Raw genomic sequence first — 27837 nt, 5'->3', positions numbered from 1 at the left:
ATTGACTAGATTAATTGCTTAGGTCAGTGATTCTCAGCCCACTTGCATCCCAATCAGTACACAGCTGCCGCCCATGAGACATCCTCAGGGCCATACAGGTAGTATTTATATATTGTGTGGATGTGGCCCATGTGAGAGCTGCATGTGTGACCCACAATAGTCAATAGTTTGAGAAACATTGATTTAGGCCAGGGGTGGCCAACCTGTGGCTCCGGAGCTGCATACGGCTCTTCAGAGGTTAATATGCGGCTCCTTGTATAGGCGCTGACTCCGAGGCTGGAGCTACAGATGCTAACTTTCCAATGTGCTGTGGGGTGCTCATTGCTCAACCCTCTGCTCTGCCCCAGGTCCTGCCACCACTCCACCCCTTCCCCCAAGGCCCCTGCCCCTTCCCCTACCATGCTTTCACTCCTCTCCCCTCCCCAGCAAAGCCTCCTGCGCACTGCAAAACAGCTGATTGTAACGGGCAGGAGGCGCGGTGAGGTAGGGGGAGGCGCTGATTGGCTGGGCTGCCGAGGCGGGGTGGGAGGTGCAGCTGCTGACATTTTACTGTGGCTCTTTGGCAATGTTCATCGGTAAATTCTGGCTCCTTCTCAGGCTCAGGCTGGCCACCCCTGGTTTAGGCAATATTAACTACCAGTTCTATGGATACAATGTAACAAATACACACCAGTAATCCTACCCTATAAATATGTTTAAACAACTTAATTAGAAACTTTCACTCAACCTCAAGTCATATTTGCAGACCTTTTAACAGTTTGACACCTTTTTAGTGTCAACTATTTACTTAAAATCTAAACTGCATTAAAAACACACTACTACCACTACAACAACATCTATGAGTAATGTTCTGTGGTTTTATAATATTATCAGAATTAATCCAATAAAAAAAACCTTCTGCTTTCTATTCAATTGTGGAACTTTTTTTTAAATTATGTTTTAAGAAAAACATTTGGGAAGTTCTGATTCCATTTCTTGGTCATAGGTATCTGCTGTTCCAGTATTGTACACCACAAAAATTAGCAGCTATTTTTTTCTGGAAGACCAGAATAATCGTACCAGGAGTGAGCTTTAACTTTTAGGAAAACCTTAATTATTTCTACTTTCTTCTCTTCCACGGGAAAGTTAGTCCCTGCTAAAATGATATGCCTTTAGAGCAGGGGTCTCAAACTCCCAGCCCACAGGCCATCTGTGGCCCACGAGCCTCCCCAATGTGGCCCACAGGGCTCCAGCAGTTTTGAGGCTGGGTCTCTCCCTTGGCCCCACCTGCCGCCCCCGGACGCTTCCCCCTCAGGGGCCCCGGCAGCGCAGCAGAGCTGAGTGGCATCTGCCTGCTCACTCCATTGGCTGCCAGCCCCTCCGAGGCCCAGGGGGCGGGGCTGTGCTTCCACGCACTTCCCCTGCCCTGAGTGCCCCTGTGGCCAGTGGGATGCTGCAGAGGCAGTGTCAGGGGGCAGAAACGCGCGGAGGCTCCCCGGTCTGCCCCACCGTGGAGCCCCAGATAAGCGCCGCACCCCCAACCCCCTCCCAGAGCGTGCACCCCTACCCCCTTCCCACACATCCTCTCCAGCTCCCAAACTCCCTCCCAAAACCTGCACCCCCTCCCCATCCCCCCAGTCCTCAAACTCCACCCCAGACCCTGCACCCCAGACCCTCTCCCCCACCAAAACTCCCTCCCAGAGCCCAACCTCTCATCCCTTCTGCACTCAAACTCCCTCCCAGAGGCTGCACCCCAATCCCCTACCCCAGACCTCCTCCCCCACCCACACTCCATCCCAGAGCCTTAGACAGATGGGGGGGCGGAGTTTTTGGGGGCCATGAGTGACATTGGGAGGATGTGAGGACCGGCACTGGCCCTAAGGTCAATTGAGTTTGAGACCTCTGCTTTAGAGGGTCCTAGCCAAGAGAAATTAAAGCAATATATTTAATCTGCCTGTGAGTTTAATAAAAAAAGACTATGTTCCTTTTTAAAAAGCTATTATCCAATGAAATCTCAAATTGATAGCTTTATGAAAGTGGCAGTCCTGTAACTTGATCCAAACAAATTACTGTGAGAATCAGCTAGTGATGACAACTCCCTTTATAAAGTGTGCGTGCAGGGGAAAAGTTCTCCTTGGGCTAGCGAGCTTGACCTTTAAAGAAAGGGTGAGTGTTGGTACTACATGCACAGAGGTTTTCAATTAATTTTTAAATGAGTAAATCTGACTACCGATTGTTCAAGTTCAGAAGATACAAATATTTTTCAGCTAAATTGTGATGTTCCAATTTCAAATTGTAACGTTCTAACAGACACCAATTGTTTAAATACAAAGGAGGAAATTAAGTACATCGCTGCATTACTTACTGGGTTGTAGGGCCTTTTCCAAGCCTTCATAATAATACCAGTTTTCTGCATTCCGATCAATTAATTCTTTGTATATTTCACCAGCTTCTTTTAGTCTTCCCAACTTCAACAACATTTCTCCTAAAACAATACAGTTAAACACTGTGAGTTAAATGAAAGTATACTTATGGCTTGAGGCTAAATTTTCAAAATTGGGTACCTAAAACTAATCCCATAAGCCATATTTAAGCATCTAGCAAAATAAAAGTGGCTAATTTTCAGAGGTGTTTTCCAGCCCAGAAATCCCATTGAGCGACTCTACCGCACAGTGACTTCAATGGTATTTGTGAGCATTCAGCAATTCTGAAAAATAAGGTTATTTTTGTTTAGATGCCTTTTTTTGGTTTTATGACACTAACCTATCCAGATATGAAAAAAAGACCAGAATTAGTGGATTTGTATTAGCTAGCCAAAGGAGGCATTTCAAATTCAATGCAAGCAACACTGACGAAACATTAAGTTTACAAATTTACTGGCCCATATTCAGAAAATTCAAAGTTAAAGTTCTCACAGAAACCTCCACTCTACTTCTTTTTGGACAGACCTTGCAATAGGATTTTATATCAGTATTCATGCCAATGTTGTCCACTCTTTTCAGTGTGAGGACCAAACAGGTTCTTTCAAGAAGGTTAAGGGGCTACAAACACACACTTTGGGGTAGATTATATACCCCATTCCACAGCTCAAGTGGCAAAAAAGGAGTGAAAACTACCCACAAAATCCTCTGCTTGCTCCCTACACTTTCTCCAGAGTTCCTGGTGCAGGGCACGTTTCAGGGGCAGGGAGGAGAAGTGTGTGCTGCACCAGGGCTATCTCCAGCAGAGGGATGGTCTCTAAGGAGCCATTGCCAGCTGGCACAAGCTAGAGCAGCCACCTGGGCTATTGGTAAAGGACTCATCTTTTTGTAGGTACTCCCCTTGACAGGCACAGCCACTCAAGCTCCTATCTTGCTGTTCTTGGGATTCCCATATCAAGTAGGCAAACAGGCAATAGAACAGTCAGGACTACTTTCTCCTCCCTCCCAATGAGGCAGCAGGTGGCCATTGGGGTTGCTGCAAAGCAGCTGCAGCATGCCCAGAACGCTCCCAACTCATATCAGTAACATCACAGCGGTTTAAACTGTGGAGAACGTAGCTCAGGGAACATATTTTCAAGGAAATTTGGACACAACTAATATAGGCAATTTGATAAATGTCTGGCCAAATATTTTAAATACAGGCACATTGCCCTAAGAGAGATTCCCAGCATAGAGGTCAATTAAGGAATATTTGAAATCTGTTTGTGTCACATAGTTGCACATATTCAGAACCTCAGCAGTCCAAGTTTTTAAAAAACCCAATGCATCAATTTTAACTGAACAATATATATATATTTTTTTTTTGCAAAAACTCTATGATAATAAAAAAAGGCATTGATGCATTTAAAAAGAAACCACAACCTGATGCTCCAAGCAGGAAACCAACATTTTTGTACACATAGGGCATTACATTTCTTAACTTGCAGGCCTAAGTAGAGATGAGTGGGTTACTAGTTTTGACCTACTGTACACGGACTACTGATCAGTCTTTGAGATATACTCTATTTCTGTGAATGACCCTCTAATAATAAGGAATGCTATTTCATTCCCAATTTATTTCCATTCCATATCAAAGTAATGTCACCCCACTAACACTCCACTTTGTCAAAGAAGCTTAACAAAATACCAAATTATAGATCCGATGTTAATAAATTTACCTATAAAACAATTATTTAAATATAACCCTCATTTTGATATCATGATATTTAAAAGCCAGTAGATACTTATAGTTTGGGGCAAGGTGAGTAGGAAGAGAAAAAACAAAGCTTTACCTTTGATTTCTTCTACAACAAGCTTGTCACATATTTGCTTCTCATATGTTTCTATATGTTCTAAAGACTCTTGAAATAGATCTGCCTCTCTCATCACTTGGTTCTGGTATAGGATCAGTTCACTATATTCATAATCTATTTTATTAGGAGGAATCTGTAAAAGACAGGTTAATTAGCATGCACCACACCACTTGTAACTAGGCCGTGTGCAATTGTACACAAGGCATTTTAAGATTCAGTCAGCAGATGACATTGAGATGTAGACCTCACAATGTATTTAAAATGTAAAACTCACAAATATTTAGTTAAGACAAAATGAACTGAAGCTGGTTACTGGATGCCTACCACTATAGAGGAGGTAGTGTATAGGAAGGGGCCTACCAAATTCATGGCCGTGAAAAATGCATCACGGACCATGACATCTGGTCTCCCCCATGAAATTTGGTCTTATGTTTACTTTTACCCTATTACTATACAGATTTCTCAAGGGAGACCAGCGTTTCTCAAACTGGAGGTCCTGAGCCAAAAGAAGGTTGTGGGTTTTTTTTGTTTTGTTTTGTTTTTTTTGCAAGGTTGTTGTAGGGGGTTGTGGTATTGCCACCCTTATTTCTGCACTGCCTTCAGAGCTGGGTGGCTGGAGAGCAGCAGCTGCTGGCCAGGCACCCAGCTCTAAAGGAAGTGCCCTGCAAGCAGCAGCAGCGTGGAAGTAAGGGTGGCAATACCGTACCATGCCACCCTTACTTCTTCACTTCTGCCTTCACAGTTAGATCAGGACCCCTACAGTTACAACCCCATGACATTTCAGATTTATATATCTGACATCATTAAATTTACAATTTTTAAAATCCTATGACCATGAAATTGACTAACGTGGACCATCAATTGGTAGGCCCCTACACTTAAAAACAAAACAAAAAAATCCACACCTTCTCCTCTCCCCACCACTCCTTGCCATGCAGTGGAAGATTGAATCTGTTGTGCTCTATAAATTCTCAGGCAGGCTATCCCCTTGAGATCCACTACCACCTCAACTGCAGAATACATGGAAATTGACTATAGCTACAATGAAACAGTCACCCACCCACAGGAGCAGCAGCAGCACTTGCCAAGTCAGAGAGATTCCCTTTCAGCAGGAACGTTCAAGTCAGACCCCTTTCATGCTGGGAGATCACAATGCTCTTAAACTATGTACCCAAACCTCGTTAGCTACTAATGAAATGCAAGAACCTTAAAAGGTGGAACACAGCAACTATTGAACATCATTCAGTAAAGCTATACCACCATTTAAGGCACGAAGAAAAATGTTGTCTTCAGTTCAAACTGCAGGGGGAACTAAAAGATAAATATAGAAATCAGAAAAGGGACCTCAATAGGTCAGCTAGCCCACTCCCGTGCCTTGAGGCAGGACTAAGTAGACCATCTCTGACAAATTTATCTAACCTGCTCTTAAAAACCTCCAGTGACAGATTCCATAAGCTCCATAGGTAATTTGTTCCAGTGCTTTACTATCCTTACAATTAGGAAGGTTTTTCCTAACGTCTAACCTAAAACTCTCTTGCTGCAATTTAAGCCATTACTTCTTGCCCTGTCCTCAGTGGTTAAGGAGAATAATTTATCACCTTCCTCTTTATAACAACCTCTTATGTACTTGAAAACCCCTCCCCAAGTCTTTTCTCCTCCTGACACAACAAATCCAATTTTTTCAATCTTTGATTGTAGGTCATGTTTCACGTGTTTAGAAAATGCTGAATAGCTAGTGTGACTTTTTTCTGTATTGTAGTTTAAATAAATTACCAAAACAATTGAAACTGGTGTGATTATATTGCATTATTTTGACAAATAAAATATGCAGAATTTAATTTTTTGCCGCAGAATCTCCCCTCCCCGAGTAAAAGGTCCATAGATGCTGATCTGCTGAAATAGGTCCCAAGATGCTAAATGAAAAACAAAATTGTACAAACAATAGCCATTTCCCCCCTTTAATATTTGTAGTTATTCAAATTCTGCTTCTTTATGTCTTACCTGTTGAGTTTTTCTAAACTCTTCCAGTAGTTTTAAGGCCATATCATAATCTTTTAACAAATGATATGCAATAGCATATCCAATCCATGAAGCCCGTTGTGTTGGACGCAGCTGAAGTAGCTGATACCTTGTCTCCTTTAATAAAAAGGAAAGTTACTTCAATGAAGATGGTTCTAAAATATCTCACTGAATCACAACTGTGATAGTGTATTACTACTAGTATTTTAATCTTGATTATTACTGGAAGTTGGACATTCTTAAAAAGCAAGCTGCAATTCTAACAAAGTAAACAATAAACAGTATTACATTTGAGTTATAGGAAAGTGGGATTTACACTAACGGTAGCATTCCTGGCATAAAGCCTAAAATCTATTTTAAAATCAAGATAAAAGAGGCACCTAACTGCCTAAGTTGCTTCAGAAAATAAGACAGGCTCTTAAGTCACATAGGCACTTTGGAACATTTTACCCAGTATCTGCATGCTGAAGAAGAATTTGGATTTTTACAATCAAAGAACACAAAATAAGTTTCCCTTTTTCTGAGCAAAACAGACCCATGAGTGTGGGAACTACCAGGTTCTCATGTTCATGTCTTAACCTCTCATTAATTTCCAAAAGAAATAAGGCTGGAGGGAGTCCAGAGGAATTATTCCTGGAAGTGTTTGAAGTCATCAGCAGTAGTAGGTGGTGGCATGATAGCCTCATTAGGGGAAGAAGAGGAGAAATATAGTGTTGGTGAAACTTCTTCCTCCTCACCTCATTCCAAGGAAGGAGTCTCTGGTGGGCAAGAGATTGATGGAGAAGGCAAAGATGTAGGTCTCCAGCTTTGCTGCATGACAGCCGTGTACATGGCCCAGGGATTCCAATAGAGCCAATGCGGGGGAAGCAGAACGTGGGGTTGCATCCACTCTGGTCCATACCAGGGTTGGGTCCGGGTGTGGAATGCACATATTGAGGGTATGCAGAAGAAGTAGATTGTGTGGGATTCAAATAAGAGAGCATGATGGAGCCCCCTCCTCGTCTTCCGCCTCCTCACTGGGGAAGGGAGGTGCTGTCCTTGGAGGAGAAAGGGAGGAATGTCCAGAGAGGAGGGTGGAAGTGGGGGGAGGTTGTGTCTGAGCAGAGGTGACACAGGTATGTCATATACCAGCAGGTCTTTAGGATGTCTGGATTCCTGTGGTGGAGAAAGGAGCATCATCAGTACTGGAGCATGACTCGGTGCCGAAGGAGACATGCAGGAGTAATCAGCAAGTGGAGCTGAAAACTTGATGGGTGCCGATGGTCATGTCGGTGCCATAGCTCCCGAAGTCAGTCTGTCTTGGCCTCCAGAACCAAGAGACTGTGCAGAGGGCTGTAGGTCTGCCCAGGTAAGGTCCTTAGACAGATGTTTCATGCCAGTACCAGAGGTACTTGGATGGGCCCCGGAGCTATGTCCCTTGTCAGAGGATGTTGAGGCAACTGACCTCACAGGGGATGGTGTTTGGGGGGGGGGGGGGGGGGGCAGAAGCTGTGCCTCAGAATATGAGGAGGGAGCTCGTTTCTTCTCAGAGTGAGAGAGGGACAACTTTCTCTGATGGGACTGCAGTGATTGGCAGATGACCTGGCTGAGGGTGAAAGCTGCCCGGGGGAGAGTCCAGGCCTGGGTCTGATGCTGGATGCAGTGATTTCTCCATGAGGAGAAGTCACAACCAAACAGCCTGGTCTTTTCTGGCCCTAGCAGTCAAGCCATGGCAGTGAAAACACTTTTGTGGAACGTGTCCCTCTCCCAGATAGTGAATACACTGTGGTGGCTCTGCTGCGGATTCTGTCCCAGATCAAAGGCAGTAGAGAAGGAACTGGGGGGCAGTCGTACCACACAGCGCTATATATACACGTCCCACTCACAGTGCAAGAGGGGGGAAGAGCGCATGTTCGATCCGGTGGGCATTGCTGATTAAGATCCCCAATCCGAGGCACAGAGGGCGCTGCGGCATGACAGTGGAGCACCCATAGGGACAGCAGAAGACGACCTGTCAATTTTTCTGAAATAAAATTACAGTGTTTTCATATCTCCCCACTTCTTTCTTGGGCCTTTTCACCACCTAGTTCCACTCTTTCCTCTGGCAATTTTTATAATGAGATGAACTGAGGTCTTGGTATTAAAGATCAATACTGAATAGTCTCTTCTATGCTCTATGCAGGTGAAGAGGAAACACAGCAGCATCTGCCTTTAATATACAGTGCTTCCTAATAGATCTTGCAGCCAGAGCTAGTGATGAATGAAGGTTTCAGAAGACCTGGGATCAGCACATGGGAAGTCAAGGACAGCATTAGTACTTATGTGAAAATTGGCTCTTCTGAACAGAGAAGCAAACAGCCCTAAATCCTTCCTCTGATGGATTCAAAGGATGAGTGGCTACCGGTCATCTTAAAAAAGTATCCCAATAATCCTCAAATACATTAAAAACAGGTGTAATGTGGAGGGTGAGAAGGTAGGCATCATCCACAAGTTGAGGTAAGCAGTTCATGTTCTTATAAGGCTTTGAAAATATAAGGTGTGAAATGGGTGCACAGTATTAAGAAAAAACTAATGTACACATGAGTGAATTGGTGAACATTAGTTTAGAATATGTCTGGCAATTGAGAAGCACAGATGGCTCTGTGGATCAGCTAATATGGAGTAACAGTAGCATGGCTGGTACCCTCCATATGAACTCAATACATCAAATGCACCACTGCTGTAGTTCACTGTTCTCAGTCTTTCCAGACAGCAGCTCAAATGACTTGTTACTTTTGAGTTAAGCTTACCAGAAACAAAAGCTAAAAATTAGTAGTTTTAAAACATACAAATGTAAATAAAATACTTACTCTGTATCCTTCTAGATCTCTCATTTGGATCTGCAACAATGAAAGATCTCTTAGGATCTGTAGATTGTCTTTATCTAATTTGAGAGCATTTCGATAACATTTAATAGCTTCATCATATTTCTTATCAGAACGCTGCAAGAGTCCATACACATGCCAACCTAATACAGGTTAAGGAAAGTGACAGGTATTCACATTTTTCTGAAGGTAATTACATTGTCTATGTATTATACTGACCAAGAAACTAGATTTCTCTTTCTCTCTGAGAATCTTCCATGCTATTTAGGTTTGCTTACTCTTAATCTTTATGCTATACATTTTCTTGTCCTCCTTTATTGCCAGCAGGGTTATTTAGTGTGTATTTACAACCTTAATTGGAATGCTGAGGATGGGCAAGCCACTGTCTTGTACTTCTGAAGGAAGGCTACAGGTCAGGAGATTTTTTAACTCCAAGAAAACTGCAGTAAATTACACTGTAACAGTTTTAAGAGCCAAATAACCTAAAGCAGTGGTTCTCAAACTTTTGTACTGGTGACCCCTTTCATAGCAAGCCTCTATGTGGGACCCCCCCGTCATAACTATAAAGGAAAGGGTAACAGCCTTCCTGTGTACAATACTATAAAATTCCTCCTGGCCAGAGACTCCAAAATCCTTTTATTTGTAAAGGGTTAAGAAGCTCAGGTAACCTGGCTGACATCTGACCCAAAGGACCAATAAGGGGACAAGATACTTTAAAATCTTGGTGGGGGGGAAGGCTCTTTGTTTTGGGGGTTGTTCGCTCTTGGGACTGAGAGGGACCAGACATCAATCCAGGCTCTCCAAATCTTTCTGAACAAGTCTCTCATATTTTCAACTTGTAAGTAAACAGCCAGGCAAGGCATGTTAGTTTTTGTCTTTGTTTTCTCAACTTGTAAATGTACCTTTTTGCTAGAGTGTTTCATCTCTGTTTGCTGTAACTTTGAACCTAAGGCTAGAGGGGACTCCTCTGGGCTCTTTAAGTTTGATTACCCTGTAAAGTTATTTTCCCTCCTGATTTTACAGAGATGATTTTTACCTTTTTCTTTAATTAAAAGCCGCCTTTTTAAGAACCTGATTGATTTTTTCCTTGTTTTTAGAACCAAGGAGGTTGGATCTTGATCCACCAGGAGTTGGTGGGAGAAAGGAGGGGGATGTTTAATTTCTTCTTGTTTTAAGATCCAAGGTGTTTGGATCTGTATTCACCAGGGAATTGGTGAAGAGTCTCTCAAGGCTACCCAGGGAAGCAAATTAGCATTTTGGGAGTGGTGGCAGCGGACCAGATCTAAGCTGGTAGTTAAGTTTAGAAGTTTTCATGCAGGCCCCCACATTTGTACCCTAAAGTTCAAAGTGGGGAAGCAGCCTTGACACCGCCTTATAAATTAAAAACACTTTTTAAAATATATTTAACACCATTATAAATGCTGGAGGCAAAGTGGAGGTTGGGGTGGAAGCTGACAGCTCATGACCTCCCCATCTAATAACCTTGCGACGCCTTGAGACCCCCAGTTTGAGAACCCCTGACCTAAAGTTAACAGTTTTACTAAAAAAAAAGAGATAATCATATCAAGTCAAAACTTAATATAAAGTATCATCTAACTAGTCTGGTAACCGCTGTGTTAAATGAGAAGCGGTATAGTTTATTCAACGAAGAAATCTTTCAATATGTGTGCATCTCCAGCTGACCAAGTCTGACTGTCAGCACTGTAGTACCTCAGGTTTCTTCTAGCTTTGAGACATCAGTGATCTTGAGTGAGGATTTGCATTTTTCTCCTTTAAGTGCCCCTTCCTCTCTTATCCTGTGAAAATCTTTGAACTCAAGGCATGATACTACGAAATAATCTAAAAAAATCCAATTACATAATCTGGTATGATCACTTCAGTCATTAAACTTCACAATCCTAGCAAATAAAGGAACAAACCTTGTCAAACTGTTTTAATTCTTTAGAACTCTCAAGTTGACACTGCTCATTGATATAGCATCCTCTAGATTAGTAATTCTCAACTATTTTGGTCTACAACTCAAAAATTGCCTCATGCACACCATATCAAAGTATTGTGGGATTGAGGTAGCAGTACCTTTATGTAACCATTTTGTTGATTGCAAAAGGTGTCACAAATGGCTTGTGGAGGAGGACAGACTACTGCTTGTGAAGGGGTGGGAGTTCTCTGAATTGTCTAATTTTCTTTGAGTGGGAAGTAACTGTCCCTGTTCCCCCCCCCCCAAAAAAAAGTTAGCTCATCACACAAAACAAAGATTGAAAAATGCTTAAAATGGTAGAATACAACTAAGTGTAAAAAATAAATACCCTGTACAAACTCTGATGCTGAAGAGGGAGGGTGAACAAGCATCTTGCCAGAATATATTCAGAGAAACAGAATTACAAGGTAAGTAATTTCACATTCTCTGGGAATCAACTCCCAAAGAAAGAAGTTCCTGTGATGTCCCAGGACAAAAGTACAAACATAACCCCAGCAAGTAAAAAGAGTAAGGAGGTTAACAGTGTAATACATCCCACAGAAAACAGGCTTAAATACTTAAAGGCCTGCAGAAAGAGTCCAAAACAGAAAAACTTAAATTTCTCTAACCTAAGTAAGAGGCAAAACCAGTAGGTGGGGGCTGGAGAGGCAGAGCAGAGGACTCCCTTGTACTTCAGAAACAGGTTCTGCAGAACTAAGAACCTAAAGTTGGATTCTTGCATGAAAGAAGAATCCAAGCAACACAGCGCTTTGTAAAATGTATTGAGCAAGGATCAGCTGGCTGCTTTGAGTAAAATGGAAACCCCAGAGTTGAGCCACCCTTCCTCAGACTGAATGAGCACTACATGGCCAGTCAGATCATAACAATGCAAAATACACAATCAGGCAAAATACAAAACATGGTCCTCTTAGTATAATCACATTGATCTAAGCAATCTGCTCCAAGCAGAACCTTAAGAGAATTACACCTCTACCCCGATAGAACGCTGTTCTCAGGAGCAAAAAATCTTATCGCGTTATAGGTGAAACCACGGTATATCAAACTTGCTTTGATCTGCCGGAGCGCTGCTTTACTGCATTATATCCGAATTAGTGTTATATCGGGTCGCGTTATATCGGGGTACAGGTGTATTAAGATAAAGTACACTAAGAACAGCCTCACTGAAATGAGTACATAAGTGTTGGAAGACTGTTGGCAGAACAGGCTCTTAGAAGTGGAACTCTATCACAAATCAGACACACAAATCTTGGCTAACTTGGCATGAAGTAGGTCAGACACTAGACCGGAAGCTCACTCATTCTACAATGAAAAGTCACTACCATGATGTAAGTGGGGAATATATTCACCTTTGATGTTCTCCACCAGATAAGTCCTTAATTCAGAGACCACTCGTGAGGATCTATCACAGATCAATATAATCTACAATTGTGGTGTTCTGCCAAGTACATGACCACCAGGAACATCATATCACATAGGAAAAAGTCCACTCCCACCCTTCCTGACACAGGAAGCACAACCTAATACCTCCTATTTATGAAGGATACAACCAAATGATTCTGATTCAAACGGACAATCCTTTGGGATACCATGTCTCTGAAAGTCCTTAGTGCACACAGGACTACCATTCATCTCTACAACCATTGATGATGCAGCTGCTAGTCTTGGGGAGGCCAAGAGTTCTGGGTATGGAATCCCTGAATGCAGGCTCCCCATCCAAATTTAGATGCATGCATACTAACTAGAGTGACCAGATGAGAATTCCAAAATATTGGGACCGCCGCCGGGGGAGCGCCTTTTCAATTGTTACACTCACCCGTCCGAGTTTTCAGCAGCACTTCGGTGGAGGGTCCTTCAGTCACCGACGGTCTTTGGCAACATTCCGGCAGCGGGTAATAAACCTTGCTGCCAAAGAAGAAAGTACCTGCCGCCGAAAAGCTGCCAAAGACCATCTGCGACTAAAGGACCCACCGCCGAGACCCGGACGTGCCGGGTGAATGTAACAATTGAAAAGGCGCTCCCCCTGCCTAAGCAACAAGGCGGGGGGGGGGGGAAGGAGGGGAGAAACACTCCCAAAACAAAATATCGGGACAAATGGCGTCCCGACCGTACTTTGGTTAGGACGCGGGAGAAACTGCTTGATATCGGGACGTCTGGTCACCCTAACACTAACTACAGTTTGAGTGGTGGCATATGAAAGTCCAATTGGCAATGGTTGACAGGACCTCCTGGCTTCTCTGGCCTGGCAGCAGTTCAGAGACAGAAATCCCCTATACTGCGCTTTCTTCTATTGGTACCTCAAAATTCACTCAAACTGACTCAGACAAAACTGTATAGATATGCCACAGGTACTATGAGACCCAGGATTTATAACAGTACAAGCTGTCACCAGACAGTCACAGAATATCCTACCTGCCAGACTGGTGATGTCTTGGTTTGTATGCAATTCTAGTCTTCACCCTAGTCATGACCAGTGGTGAGCTGGAGTCGGTTCACACCAGTTCGCGCAAACCGGTTGTTAAATTTTGAAGCCGTTTTAGAACCGGTTAACCCACTTCCCTGCGAGGGGGTGCTGCAGCTTTGATGGGCTCCTGCCGGGAAGTGATGTAATTCCTCCTCTGGCCACCGGGGGCGCTGCGGGGGCCATGTTGCTGCTGCTGCTCCCCCAACCCCTGGCCCTGGGGCTCCCGCTGCTGCCTGGTGGGTCCCTGGCTACTCTGCTGGGCCTGGGCTGCTCCGAGCTGCTCTCCCTGTGAGTACCTGCCACCCTGCCTCAGCCAGCCCCTGCTGCACCCCCTGCCCTGCCCGCACCAGTCCCGCAACCAACCCCTGCCCCCTGCTCGAAGCCAGCCAGCCTCACACACCCATCTCCAGCCAGACCCACACCCCCTTGTCTCCAGCCAGCCCTGCCCCACGCCCCTGTCTGCAGCCCGCCCCAGGTCCTCTGGTGCCCTGCAGTTCCCAGGGCAGTAACCCTGCACACCTGCTTCAATGAGGGGGGCAGAGAGCAGCTGGGACCCACACACGTGCACACTCTAGGGTGACCAGACAGCAAGTGTGAAAAATCGGGACAGGGTGGGGGGTAATAGGAGCCTATATAAGAAAGACCCAGAAATCAGGGCTCTTCCTATAAAAACAGGACATCTGGTCACCCTAGCACACCCCCAGGGAATGGTGGGGATCCACACATGTGAAATGGAGCTCATTTCTAGTTCAGGGCCATCTTTTTAAAAAAAGAACTTTAGGTAGGGTTACCATCTGTATTTTCCCGGACATGTCAGGCTTTTTGGTTCTTAAATCACCGTCCGGGAGGAATTTTTAAAATTCCTCCAGGGAAAATACGGACGTATTTTTTATGGTTAAGTATGACTCTCAATGACTCAATGCATTGCCACTTCTGATGGAGAAAGGTACCAAAAAATACATACTGTGGCACATCCCTTAAATCAGAACTTTTTATAGGGAATCGGTTAAGATTTCGGCAGCTCATCACTGGTCATGACCATTGGTCTTTTTGTACAATAGGGAAAGATATTGGGAACTCTACGAGTGATTACTTACAACAGTCTTAAGGCAGTTGAATGGTAATAATATGGGGCATCTGCCATGCTCTCAGTAAGCTACTCCAACATAGGGTACAAGCACATGACAATCCTACTCTGTCTGTGGTTCAATGGCTGAGGCAGTGCTCAGATCTGGCTCTTAGATTCTTGGATTGGTGTCAATTTAAATTTCTAGAAACCCAGGAAAGAGTTAGATCCTGCCACAGAGTTACTGCAGTAGCAATGTATTTGCAACAGAAGAACTACAGAGCTCTCACATGCTCAAGTAATAGCCATTACCCTGCTCCCTTGAATTCCCAGCAGCTGAAATTAAGCAACTCTGCTGAACAGAGCTGCTTTCTTCCTTCTGAGGGGCTGAAGCAGTGGATGACCTCTGAAGTTCTGAATAAAGAGGTAGAGGCAAAAACTAACATTGATGCCTAACAGGCAATGAAACCAGAGATTTTAGCAACCAAAGCCCTACTGACACATCTGAGGCAATGGAAACTGAGGCAGCAAAGTCCATGAAATAAACAAATGAAAGACTTGACTGAAAGTCAAGGAGAGGAATTCATGGAAATTGATACCAAAAGCAAAATTTGTATAGACTAGGTTGAAGAGCAGAAATGCTAGAGAAGTGCAGTAACTTATGGGCAACTCTGCCTGTAATCAAAACTTCTGTCAGTTCAAATTAACAGTGGTGGTTAGGCAACCAACAGTATATGTGGTTGTTACTGCTCTCACCCCAATTTAATCTCACTGTGTTTAGGAACCAAAAACTCTTTAGATTGGGGAATGCAAGATCAAGGAATGAAAATTCTGAACCAAGTGAGAGTTGTGGGGAGAGGGAAAACTTAACTAAAGCTCCGTTAGAATTTTTCAACTCTTAAAAAAAATATATATTTATCTCAATTTCATTTCCAGGATGGCACGTATACACTGAAAGAAATACAACTAAAAAGTTTTTTAATTACATATTTTTATTTCATGCTACAACAAATGATTAGTGGAATAAAAGGACAAATCTACACCTCTACCTCCATATAACGCTGTCCTTGGAAGCCAAAAATCTTATTGCGTTATAGGTGAAACCGCGTTATATCAAACTTGCTTTGATCCACCGGAGTGCGCAGCCCTGCCCCCCCCGGAGCACTGCTTTACCGCCTTATATCTGAATTTGTGTTATATCGGGTCGTGTTATATCGGGGTAGAGGTGTATTGGTTATTTATTCTTTGAGGGTTGAAAAGTGCAGGGATAGATAAAAAAAAGGTAGCATACAAATGCCAGCCAAACAAGATAAAAGACTCATGTCTTAGTTTTGTTTATAAAAATAATGAGATTGCCTGAAGAAATTCAGTGCAACTGAGAGTGACTATGGATAACATTTCCCTATTTCAGTGAAAAATGGATTTCCCTTAGGATAGGGAAGGGGGAAAATTGGTTTGGGTAGACAATTTTCTGGTTTTTATTTATGATCTTTGGACAAAAGCTTGGTTAGGCTTGTTCTGTTATCAACTTTTGTTTATATCAAAGCCCGAGATAGAGCACTGAATAGATCTAAATAAATGCAGAAGCTGTAACAAGGTAGAGCTTGTCCACACAGAGACTTCGTGTATGTCAAGCCAGAGTGTGAACGTACAGCTCACTAAAAAGTAACCTGCAAGGCCCTAGAAGTTCCACATTGTACATGAAAGCGCACTACAGAACTTTCACTGCACATCACGCTAGTGCGCCGTACAGTCACATACCAGCTTACCATACATTACATCTGTGTGGACAAGCTATCTTCTGTTTTATAGCTGGTATTCTTAAAACTCTATGGCAGTTAAAAAGATTTTGCTCACCATGAAGAACGTTGTCTCCCAAGGTTTCATTGTTACATGCATCCATCTAGTCAAATTCTAACCACCACTACTTTATAGTACGGTCTACTTTTGCTGTAGCATTGAAAAATTGACCAAATCCTGATTTCTTGTACCATACAAGCAAATGACCCTTTAAAAGAACGCACTGATGATTTTATATGCACAACTTCCAATTTGCAGCAAACATTTAACAATGAAATGCCCACAATAAAGTGGGAGAAGGCATCCAAATGGGGGGAAAAACATTTTAAAAAACCCTTGTTTTTATTTTATTCAGCAAAGGATATTTTTATTTGTTTTTAAACAAAGAGTAGGACGGCTTTGCAGTGTCCTGCATCTACCTGAAACAGAATTTTTGCCATCAAGTTCTCTCCCTTTTCATAATGCAGTTACCTTGCAATTTTTACAGGGGAAACATTTCTTACTACTTTTCTTTCACAATATAAAATAAGGTTTGTTTTAAAGAAAAGAAGATACGTATCAAAAGGCCACTTTATGGAAACCCACCAACCAAACCAACCACACACTGGACCTCTGATACCCAACATAAGAACTATTTGTGCAAAATAAAGACAACCAGTATAAAAAAAGGTTATACCATTAGAAAGGATACAGACATGACTCTTTACGTCATTACGAAGTCCTTTACGAACAAATTCGTATGCTTCTTCTTTCTTCCCTAAACAATTCAAGGTCAGTCCTTTCATAGCCAAGGTCTCTGTAGAAAAGATTTTGTACTTGTGAATGTGAGAAATCAAAATGTACACTTACCATTTATGGTGACTGTGACTGAATATACTCTGTATTCACACTCTACACACTACTGTAATCATCTTTATAAAAGATATGCCTTCTAAGGCATCATTTGAAAAAACTCAATTTGCTGGTCAATACCGTCCTGATAAAATATATGTGGCAACATTGTATGTGAAGTTATAAGATTCCAGTGTATAGTATTACAGTAGAACCTCAGTTATGAACACCGCAGGAATGAAGAGATGGTTCATAGCTCTGAAATGTTTGTAACTCTGAACAAAATGTTATGATTGTTCTTTCAAAAAGTATACTTCCAGTTCCAAATGAGGTGTGTGGTTGACTGGTCAGTTCATCACTCTGGTGTTAGTAACCCTGAGGATCTATTGTATTAACATATGCCAAACAAGTCTGTCCTAAACAAAGGAATGTGCATTCTGCTTAATTTGCATTTAAACAGAAAACAGAGTCATTGAGCTAGAAGGGAAAACAAAGGAAGCTCAAACTGTGGAGAAGAATGCAGCAGGGAACACCTATCGCCAAATATTGTGCGTCTCCTGGTACCTAGCTGGAAATGTTTTTCAAAGGGGGTGGGGCACTGAAACCATAAAAAGGAGGAACAAACACCCCCAGGCCTCAGCCTCTCTCTCTGGCCATCAATTCACTGCATCTGAAGGAATAAAGGAAGCAACCGTTCGACTGGAGAAGAGGCCGTGACCTAAAGAGTTCAGTCAGTAAGACTGCTGGAAACGTGGTAAGAACTTTGCTTTGAATTTAACATAATTTGTTAAGTTAGGCATCAGTAGCATTTTATCTTGTAACCATTATGATCACTATGCTTCATTACTTATACTCACTTAAAATGCTCTCTTTAGAGATTTTAAGTGCAGCAGAAGTAATCAAACTGATTTCAGGCTCCTTCTGCCAGTGCTTGCTGTTGGAATTTTTTACCCTTTGGAGTTCTCCTGTTTGTCTCTTTGCTGTGGAGCACTATTTTTGGGGGTTGCTGTTCTATTGTTTTATTTAATCCAGTGTGTTTAAACTGAAGTGTCTGGGAAATTCCATTGGGGAGGCAAGCTGTGCGTGTATTATTTCTATTAAAGAAATAAACAGACCATATATAGCTTGTACACTGCTGCAAAATCCTACTTCAATGCCTCAAAGTGGTGCAGCAGTAACCCTGGCTTGTCTGACAGCGAGGACAGCGGAGTGTATTCTTCAGTAGGTTCAAACATGCTATTAAGGCGTCAGACTACCAACCCAGGGAGAGGACAGCTGTCCTTCTTGAGATTGGGTGCTAGCTAAGTTGAGGATGTAAATGCACCACTGACTGCATAGCCAGCGGGTGGATGAAGAAATGGCAAAAACACCACGAATAAATGGGACCCAACTCCTTATGTACTCCTCGATCCATTCTATGAGAGTGGTGGGGAGTTCAGTCGACAAGAGGCTGTTAATCTCAGAGGCCAGAAAAAGGACTGCCCTCTCAGTGTGCACCTATAACTGCAGGACACTCACGAGAGATGATTCGATCAACCACCTGATGGAGGAGAAGGCAAGGATAGCCTGCGACATCATTGCTCTCTGCGAAATATGACGAAGAAAGGAGATGGAAGTGAAGTGGAGAGACAAAAGTGTTGGGAAAAGGAAAAGGCGCGAGAACCATTGGAGGAATCTGCTTCATCATCAATAAGGAATGGTGTTCAAAAAATCATCTCCTGCAAATTCAAGTCATAGCGCATCAGAGTGCTACACCTCCAACTGAACAAGAACAGCACCCTCAAGATTATTCAGATCATGTTCTCACAAGCACAAGTAAAGATGATGTGGAAGAATTCTATCAAGAGCTTGAGGAAACCCTTGCTCAAAAATCCACATACACAATTGTGATGGGAGATTTCAAAGCCAAGAAGGAAAGAAGGTGAACAGTTCATTGGAAGGTATGGCATTGGCGAACAAAAGCCATGAGGAGAGCAACTGGCAACTCTGGAGGAGATGAAAGAAATGTTCATTGGTAACACCTGATTTAAGAAGGCAGCCAAGAGGAGGTGGACATGGATTGCGCCCAATGCAAAGGCGGCGGCGATTGACTATGTTCTGATCAATAAGTGGCGCATTGTACAAGACAACTTAGTAGTACCATCACATCACTCCAGTAGTTGCTTGCTCAGAGCACGTCTCAACTTCAATGAAAGGGCGGAGAAGAAAGCGCTACAGATGGCGAATCAGAGATAGCAGCCAAAAATATTTGACGAGGCAATCTTGAAAGTGAACATTTTCAAGGAAGACTGGAGTCTTATAGATAACTGCGATGAAGATTGTAAAAACTTGACTGATAAGCTGAGGCAATGTGTGAAATTAGCTGAGAAAGAAAGGCCGAAAAGAGCGAAGGGAAGAATCTCGGAGGAAACGCAGAACTTGCTAGAGAAGCGGAGGAATAGGAAGCGAAATGAAGGTGACAAACTTGAATACTCCCTCCTCTGCAAGTTGATAAGATGACATCTAAAGGAGGACTTTGAGAAGTACCAAAATGAAAGACTCTTAAAGATGGCTGAAGATCGCAGAAGCCTCAAAATACGCAAAAGGGAACTGACACTGTACAAGTCAACAATAATGGCGCTGAAGAACGGGGATGGAAAACCGGTAATTGACATAACAGAGATGGAAGCAGTGTGCAAAGATTTCTACACCGAAATGTTTGCATCTCAGATAAATATCCCAGTACGAACAGTTCAGACATTGAGCATGCACTCCCAGTCCTTGTCAGCGAAGTTAGACATTCAGTTCACCAAATGAAGGAAGAAAAAGCCACAGATGGACTGAATCGAAATAAGAGCTGGAGGCCAAGATCCCTGGGAAACCCTTGCTCAGAGGTTTAGCTGTTACTAGAAAATGCAGAAGATACTGTGATGTTGCACTCTATAGGATTTTAGAAAAATATGCTAATGAGTGTAAATATAATGTAACTGGAATATGCTTCATGCAAAAGGTCTCTTGTAAGGTATCATTACAAAGCTGATAATCTACTGAATGTGTTCATTCTGTTTGTATGAATGTATCATTCTTGTACCTGAAACTAGAAATATGAAATAACTAAGGGCCTATTGTAATTATGCAAAGTCTGGGTCATTAATAGTGGTTTGGAATCTTGATGGCTCCCATTAACCAGGACAATTGACTGTAGATGGCTCTGTTTTACTTGCAAGTCTTCCTGTATACACGTGTGCTGGCAAGTGGGTAATGAAGTCTTACAGTGACATGTGATCATGTCATCTGAACTGGAATCAATCTTTAACCTGGTGTTTTTCCATTTAGGAGAAGGGGTGGGAACCCAGAGAGGGACAAAGGATTCCCGCCTTATGCAAAAGATATATAAGAGGGTGGAACAGAACAAAGGGAGCGGCCGTCATGAGAAATCCCCTAGCTACCATCTGAGCTGGAACAAGGGCTGTACCAGGGGAAAGGATTGTGCCCAGACTAGGAAGGTGTCCAGTCTGTGAAAGAAACTTATTGAAACATCTGAGGGTGATATTTAATCTGTATTCAGTTTTATTACTGTACTAGGCTTAGACTTGTGTTTTATTTTATTTTGCTAGGTAATTCACTTTGTTCTGTCTGTTACTACTTGGAACCACTTAAATCCTATTTCTGGATCTAATAAAATCACTTTTTACTTATTAATTAACCCAGAGTATGTATTAATACCTGCGGGAGTTGGGGGGCGGGGGGGAACCAAACAGCAGTGCACATCTCTCTATAGAGGGCGAACAATTTATGAGTTTACCCTGTATAAGCCTTATACAGGGTAAAACGGATTTATTTGGGGTTTGGACCCCATTGGGAGTTGGGCATCTGAGTGTTAAAGACAGGAACACTTCTTAAGTTGCTTTCAGTTAAGTCTGCAGCTTTGGGACACGTGATTTGGACTCTGGGTCTGTGTTGGAGCAGACTGGCGTGTCTGGCTCAACAAGACAGGGTGCTGGAGTCCCAAGCTAGCAGGGAAAGCAGGGGCAGTAGTAGTCTTGGCACATCAGTTGGCAGCCCCAAGGGGGTTTCTGTGACCCAACCTATCACAGATACCATCTAGCTAGAAGGAGTCCAATATCATTCTGCTGTTCAAGAAGGGCGATCATGAAAATCTAGAGAACTATCGTCCAATATGCCTGCTCTCACATCTACAAGCTGTTCAGCAAAAACAAACAACAAACTGACTCTCTCGGCTGCTGCTCGTCCAGACTCAGAGCAGGCAAGCTTTCGAAGGAATTTCGGTACAATGGACCATATTTTCACTATAAACCAGCTATTGGAACGCTCAAGGGAATACAAATTCTCTTTACGTATTGCCTTTGTCAAACTATGAAAAAGCGTTCAACAGCATGGAGATCAAAGCAGTGTTGAAAGCTCTTGCAGAGCAGGGCATCAACACAAACTGTCTCAAACTATTATGCAAATTCTAACTGCACTACAGATATAACTATTTGATACTCCTCTTCGCATCCCAGTTAAGAAATATGTGAAAAAAGGAGACACGGTTTCACTGAAACTCTTCACAGCCTGCCTCAAAATGGTAATGAGGCAGATGAATTGTAAGGGTGGAATCAACATCAACGGAGAGCACTTAAACCATCTCAGCTTCGCAGAAGATATTGTGTTGATTGCCAAAAATACTATTCAACTACAGAAAATGCTGTGAGAACTCAACACAAAAAGCAGTCAAGTTGGATTGAAAATTAACCGCTCCAAAACTAAATTTATGCAGTCTGATACCTTTCCAGAAGTCCAAACAAAGGAGAACAAATAGAAGAAGTTGAGCAATGCGTCTATTTGGGCCAAGAAATTAACATGCACCACAATCAGGAAGGTGAACCCTCGCAAAGAAAAAAAAGCAGGTTGGTACGCATTGAATTCTATCAAGTACGTCCTCAAATGGGGGGGAGGAGGGAGAGAGAGGAGACAAAGAGAAGGGGACAAAAAACCCACACACACACACACACCCCCAACAAGGCAACACATGCCAGCCTCTTCAACACAACAGTACTGCCAGCAATGTTATACGGCAATGAAACATAGGCACTGACAAAGACAGAGAAGCAGCAACTGTCTGTCACAGAGATGGCAATGGAAAGAAGAATTCTGGGAATTTCAATCCATGCCCAAGTCCCCAACGAAGTGATCAGATACAGTGCAGGATGTCATCGTTGAGAGCAGGCATAGTAAAATGCGATGGGTCAGGCATATAGCAAGGCTCACTGACAATTGATGGACTGCAGCTATCGCTGAGTGGTACCCACAGGAACTGAAATGACCACTCGGCTGACCTCCAAAGAGATGGGAAGATTTTATTGTATAAAAACATGGTCACACATGGAGAAGGAAGGCCAGGATGTGAGAAGAATAGAAGATGTGTTGTGATAGGCGCAATCTATATGAGGGCTGAAGGGCTGATTGATCAAGGCGATCAAGGCTACAGCTTGTATTGTCCCGGAGAGGGCTGGGCAGTACAGCACATACATTTCTAGGGGGAAATCTAAGACTGCGTGTATGATGGAATCACCCTGCAGTATAACAAAAGCTGGTGGGAGCCAGCATGTAATCAAGAAAATATGTACTAAATAAATATGTAACATGTGGCTGACAGGCTGCACTTGCACACCCTCAGCGTGTGGCTTACATGCTGGAAGGCTGTCTGTGAGCAGCGGAGGCTGAAGAGGGGAGAAGAGCTCCTTCAGCAAGGCATTGAGAGGCATCGGAGCCTGCAGGGCAAGGGTGACATAGCTGCTCATTACTCTGGATTGTCATAGGTGACAAGTGATACAGATGCAAGATGCTTTGAATTTAGTTCAGTAACAAGTTAATCAGTGCACTTAGACTAGTTTAGATCAGGACAGAGGCTTAACAGTGCTCAGCACTGCATTACAGAAGTGATTTGATTCCTGGCCGCTTTGTATTTTCTATTTGTCCTTCTGCAAGCAAACAAAGACATTTGACTTGCTTTGATGCAGTTAAGATTAAGTGACCTGAAGCAATTTTTACAAGAGGTTATAGTAATGTATTTATGCTCTAGATAATTAGGGCAAGAAGAATGGTCTTATGATTAAAGCATGGGATCAGAAGCTGGAAGCAGGGTGGATTTGATTTAAAATGTGATTTAAATCACTAGTCAGGAAGACTCGATTTAATCATGGATTTCTAGATAAAAGTGTATTCTTGTTGGTTGTTATAACCTTAATACATATTCTTCACAACTAAGAAACAGATGGCATTTTCATTTTTTAGAAGGTACACACTATACATTTTTAAAGTGATTTATTTTGAAAACTTTTCAGATTAGTTTTACGGCTATATCAGAAAATGAATGATTGGTTATTTCATTTGCCAAAAGGTAACTAAAGCAGATATTTATGAAGTCACTGGGAGGTGAACTATCGCCAATTCAACAGGTTAATCATTACTAGGGTTACCATATGTCCAGATTTCCCCGGACATGTCCAGCTTTTTGGTGCTCAAATCCCCGTCCGGGGGGAATTGCCAAAAAAACGGACACGTCCAGGGAAATAGGGAGGTAGCATAAGTCAGGGTCCGCCCGGCCCTAGCAGTACCCGCCGGGTCCGCAGCACAGCCTAGCCACCCGGCTACACTGTAGCGAGCTCGGGCAGTGGAAGAAGGGGGGCGCAGCCACAGAAGGCGGCGGAGGGACCGCTGCTGCCCCCCGGAGGCCAGACGGACTGCGTGCCCCAGCCGAGCCCGCAGGACCACAGGGAGGCCGGGCCCAGCCAGCGGCTCGGGCTTCCCTCACGGGCCGGGACTCCCCGGCCACTGGGGGACCCTTCCTGCAGCCACGTCACCCCGCGTGGCAGGAAGAAGGCTGCGGCACGGGGCAGGAGTGCGGCGTGTGCTGGTGCTACAGGGACCCGCGTTGCCCCGGTCGCCGCTGAGCATCCGAAGCCCCCGCCAGGCAGAGGCTGCCGGGGGAGCGGGGGAGCAGGGCAGGCGGGGGGGGGGGGAAATGGTGCAGAGGCTCCAGGGTGAGAAGAAGCAGGGGAGGCAGGGGCATAGAGGCTGCAGGGGTAGGGGACACAGGGGCTCCAGGGCCAGTGGGGAGCAGGGGGCACAGAGGCTGCAGGAGTGGGGGGGGTGCAGGGGCTGCAGGGTGAGTGGGGAGCAGGGAAGCACTTCGCAACCCCCAACCAAGATCAAAGTGGGAGGGAGGAGGGGGAATGTGGGGTGCTCAGAGGAGGGGGCAGAGTTGGGGCAGGGACTTTGGGGAAGGGGTTTGAATGGGGGTGGGGAAGGGGTGGGGCCAGGGGGGGTGGGAGCGGGGAAGGGGCGGAGTTGGGGCAGCCAGGGCCCCGTGGAGTGTCCTCTTTTTTAAATGTTTGAACATGGTAACCCTATCATTACTATTTGGAGGATTTTCTTGCCAGGCTGTATTAGGAGGAGATCATCATCAGACAGACATTTAAAACTGTTTTATTTAACTAAAACAATAACGTTATGTATACTGGATTTTTCTTCAACAGCAAACATAACATTTTAACAAGACAAACATGAATTTTTGAATTTAGTTAAACATTCACGTTTTTTAAAATCAGGTTTGTTTCTGTTAAAAAATTGTTTTTAACTAAAATACTTAATGAATTTGCTTTAAAAAAATTAAATCAACTATGTCAGCTAGGTCAACATGAGAAACTTAAAATATTGGTTTCTGCAGCTAACTCAGTTGTCTTCACCTTCATTTCCCTGTTTGGACTAATTCATTCCAAACTGAGAAATCATTTGGGACCTGAAAAAAGTAGGAAAGCTTGTTTTTCTTTTCCAGATTATGAACAAAGGAAGAAAATATTCTTTCTACCAGCAGAAGAAGCTACTGCGGTTAAAAGTGAGATCACTTCAACAGTCTCTGAATCTAAGTGCTTAAATGACTTACACCAGTTCACTGGTGTGACTCTCTTTCAAATATCAGCAGCAAACGTATTTCTTGAATGGTTTTTATTCCCAAACTGGGTCTCCTTTACAGCCTGCTGCAATTATAGGTTTTCCCTTCTAGTGAGAGAATGGTATGGTAGATCTCAAATCAATGAAGGCTACACTCAGAAAGACCTCAAGACTTCTAAAATATGCTGCTCAAACAGTTTCACTTTTGCTTCCACTGCCTGTCCCTCCCTTCTCACATTTATCTCCAGACTTCTTCTCCTTGTCCAAATTTATTCCGCCCCCAACAATCTTCTATTCACTGAACTTTTTGAAACTTTATACTTTTAGAGAGAGGTAAGGGATTGACTTTGTACACAAATTTCCAGAGGGACAATAGGGTTGAGATCTGTTATTTTTCACCTTAATATATTATTTATTTAAAAACATTTTTGCTGTTAACAAGCATGTTATCTGAAGACACAAATCCACAGTTTGAGAACTGCAAAACTAAGCATCTCTGATGGTATCTTCTAGACTGAGCACTGAGTCCCACTGGATAGATAGAAAGATTAACCTAAATAAACTATACCGAAGGCCCCTGGAACCTCATAAGATTGGGTCCTTAATCCATGAACTATTGGAACTCGTTTACAAAAACTTTCCTTAAACATTACATGAATATATTGTCTGATACTATAGAATTAGAATTTATAATTCCTATTCCAAGATGAGAGATTGTTGAGCTATAATTTATCTTAATTAAAACTATCTTTAGGTAAGTTTTTTCCTCAGAAAGCATTTTATCAAAAAATCCGATTTAAATAAAAAAAAATATTTTTTTTAAATCGTTGATTTTTATCCACCCTGGCAGGAAGACCTTTATGACCTACAGAGACAGTTGTACTATTCTAGGATACTGGTTTTCAACCTTTTTTCATTTACAGACACCTAAAAAAATTTCAAATGGAGGTGCAGAGACCTTTGAAAGTCAGTCTGTGAACCTTCAGGTTCACGGACCACAGGCTGGGGGAAAAAACCCAGTTACTTACCTTCTGTAATCGTTGTTCTTCAAGATGTGTTGCACATGTCCATTCCAATGTAGGTGTGTGCGCACTCCAAGCACAGTTGCCAGAAAATTTTCCGTCAGTAATATCTGTCAGGTCATCTCTGGCACAGTGTGTCCATAGCACTGGTATAAAGGACCCCACCGACCCCAATCCCTTCAGTTCCCCTTTCAACAGAGTTGGCCAGAAAGAAGGTAGGAAGGCCGGTCTTGGAATGGACATGTGCAACACATCTCAAAGAACAATTACAGAAGGTAAGTAACTGTTTTTCCTTCTTTGGAGTGCTTGCACATGTCCATTCCAATTTAGGCGACTCCCATGCAGCTGTACAGGTGGCGGGCTTGGAGTTCATTGACAGGCTGACGACAACACAGCTTGACCAAATCGGGTATCATCCCTAGCCTGCTGAGTGATGGCGTAATGAAAAGCAAATGTGTGCACTGACAACCAAGTCACTGCTCTGCAAAGGTCCTTAATAGGTACCTGTGCTAGAAACGCTACTGAAGATGCTTGCAACCTTGTGGAAAAAGCAGTAAAGATGGGGGGGTGGGAACACCCACTAGTTCATAACACGTGCAGATACATGACGTGATCCACGATGAAATTCTTTGAGCTGAGATAGGGAGACTTTCATCCTGTCTGCAACCGCTAAGAACAGCTCAGTAGATTTCCGGAACTGTTTGGTCCTTTCTGTGTCGAAAGGCAGTGCACAACTAGCATCCAATGAGTGGATGATCTGCTCTTCTCCGTTAGCATGTGGTTTCGGACAGAAAACTAGAAGGAAGATAGTTTGATTGCTATGAAATTGGGAGACCACCTTTGGAAGGAAAGCTGGGTAAGAACGCAACTGCACCTTATCCTTAAAGGATACCATGTATGGTGGCTCTGAAGTGCGGGTACAGATTTCCAAAACCCTCTGGTCGAAGTAACGGCCACTAAGGCGGCCATCTTCCAGGAGAGTTATAGCAGCAAGCAAGATGCCAGCAGCTCAAACGAGGGGCTCGTAAGCTTAGATAAAACCAGGTCAAGATCCCAGAGCGGGACTAACTGTTGTACAACCTCAAGGCCCTTAAGGAAACAGTTAGCAATATTGCTTGAAAAAATGGATTGGCCATTCACCCAAGGGTGAAAAGTAGAGACCGCTGCCAGGTGGACTCTAATGGACGACATGGTTAAACCTTGCTGTTTTAAGTGTTGTAAATACTCTAGAATGAATGGCAGTGACAATCACGTAGATGAAACACTTCTGAGAAGATGAGCTAGAGAACCGCTTCCATTTTGCCAGTTAAGTGGCCCTGGCAGAGGGCTTTCTGCTTCCTAATAGAATCTCATGGACCTGCTCCAAGCAGGCTAGTTCTGCAAGGTTTAGCCATGGAGCTTCTGGGCCATCAGGTAGAGGGATCAAAGGTTCAGGTGGAGCAGACAATGACTATGGTCCTCAGAGATCAGCGGGACTGGTAACATTACTGAGAGGTCCAGCAAAGTGGCAAACCAATGCTGTTGGGGCCAAGCCAGAATGACCCGCGCTCAGTCCAGCTTGATCTTCAGCAGGACCTTGTGCACAAGCAGAATAGGAAGATGACCCATCCATGGAAGAACAAAAGCATCT

The 27837-nt window shown here is 43.4% G+C and overlaps 1 protein-coding gene across 6 annotated transcripts in view; it reads right to left on the bottom strand.

Annotated features, from left to right (window-relative positions):
* The window catches only part of NAA16 (N-alpha-acetyltransferase 16, NatA auxiliary subunit), a 97434-nt gene that overhangs the window by 50760 nt on the left and 18837 nt on the right, over nt 1-27837 (bottom strand). For all 6 annotated transcript variants that reach the window (XM_034758409.1, XM_034758412.1, XM_034758411.1 and 3 more), the window contains exons 3-7: nt 17111-17215; nt 9100-9257; nt 6254-6388; nt 4232-4385; nt 2345-2464 (exon numbers count right to left, since the gene is read on the bottom strand). In XM_034758409.1, coding sequence (XP_034614300.1) covers nt 2345-2464; nt 4232-4385; nt 6254-6388; nt 9100-9257; nt 17111-17215 — 672 coding nt within the window. The remainder of the gene's footprint in view (nt 1-2344; nt 2465-4231; nt 4386-6253; nt 6389-9099; nt 9258-17110; nt 17216-27837) is intronic.

The sequence above is a fragment of the Trachemys scripta genome, chromosome 1 (assembly GCF_013100865.1).
Source record: "Trachemys scripta elegans isolate TJP31775 chromosome 1, CAS_Tse_1.0, whole genome shotgun sequence".
Lineage (NCBI taxonomy): Eukaryota > Metazoa > Chordata > Testudines > Emydidae > Trachemys > Trachemys scripta.
The sequence above is the reverse complement of the archived record's forward strand: the minus strand, read 5'-3'. Positions and strand labels throughout refer to the sequence as shown.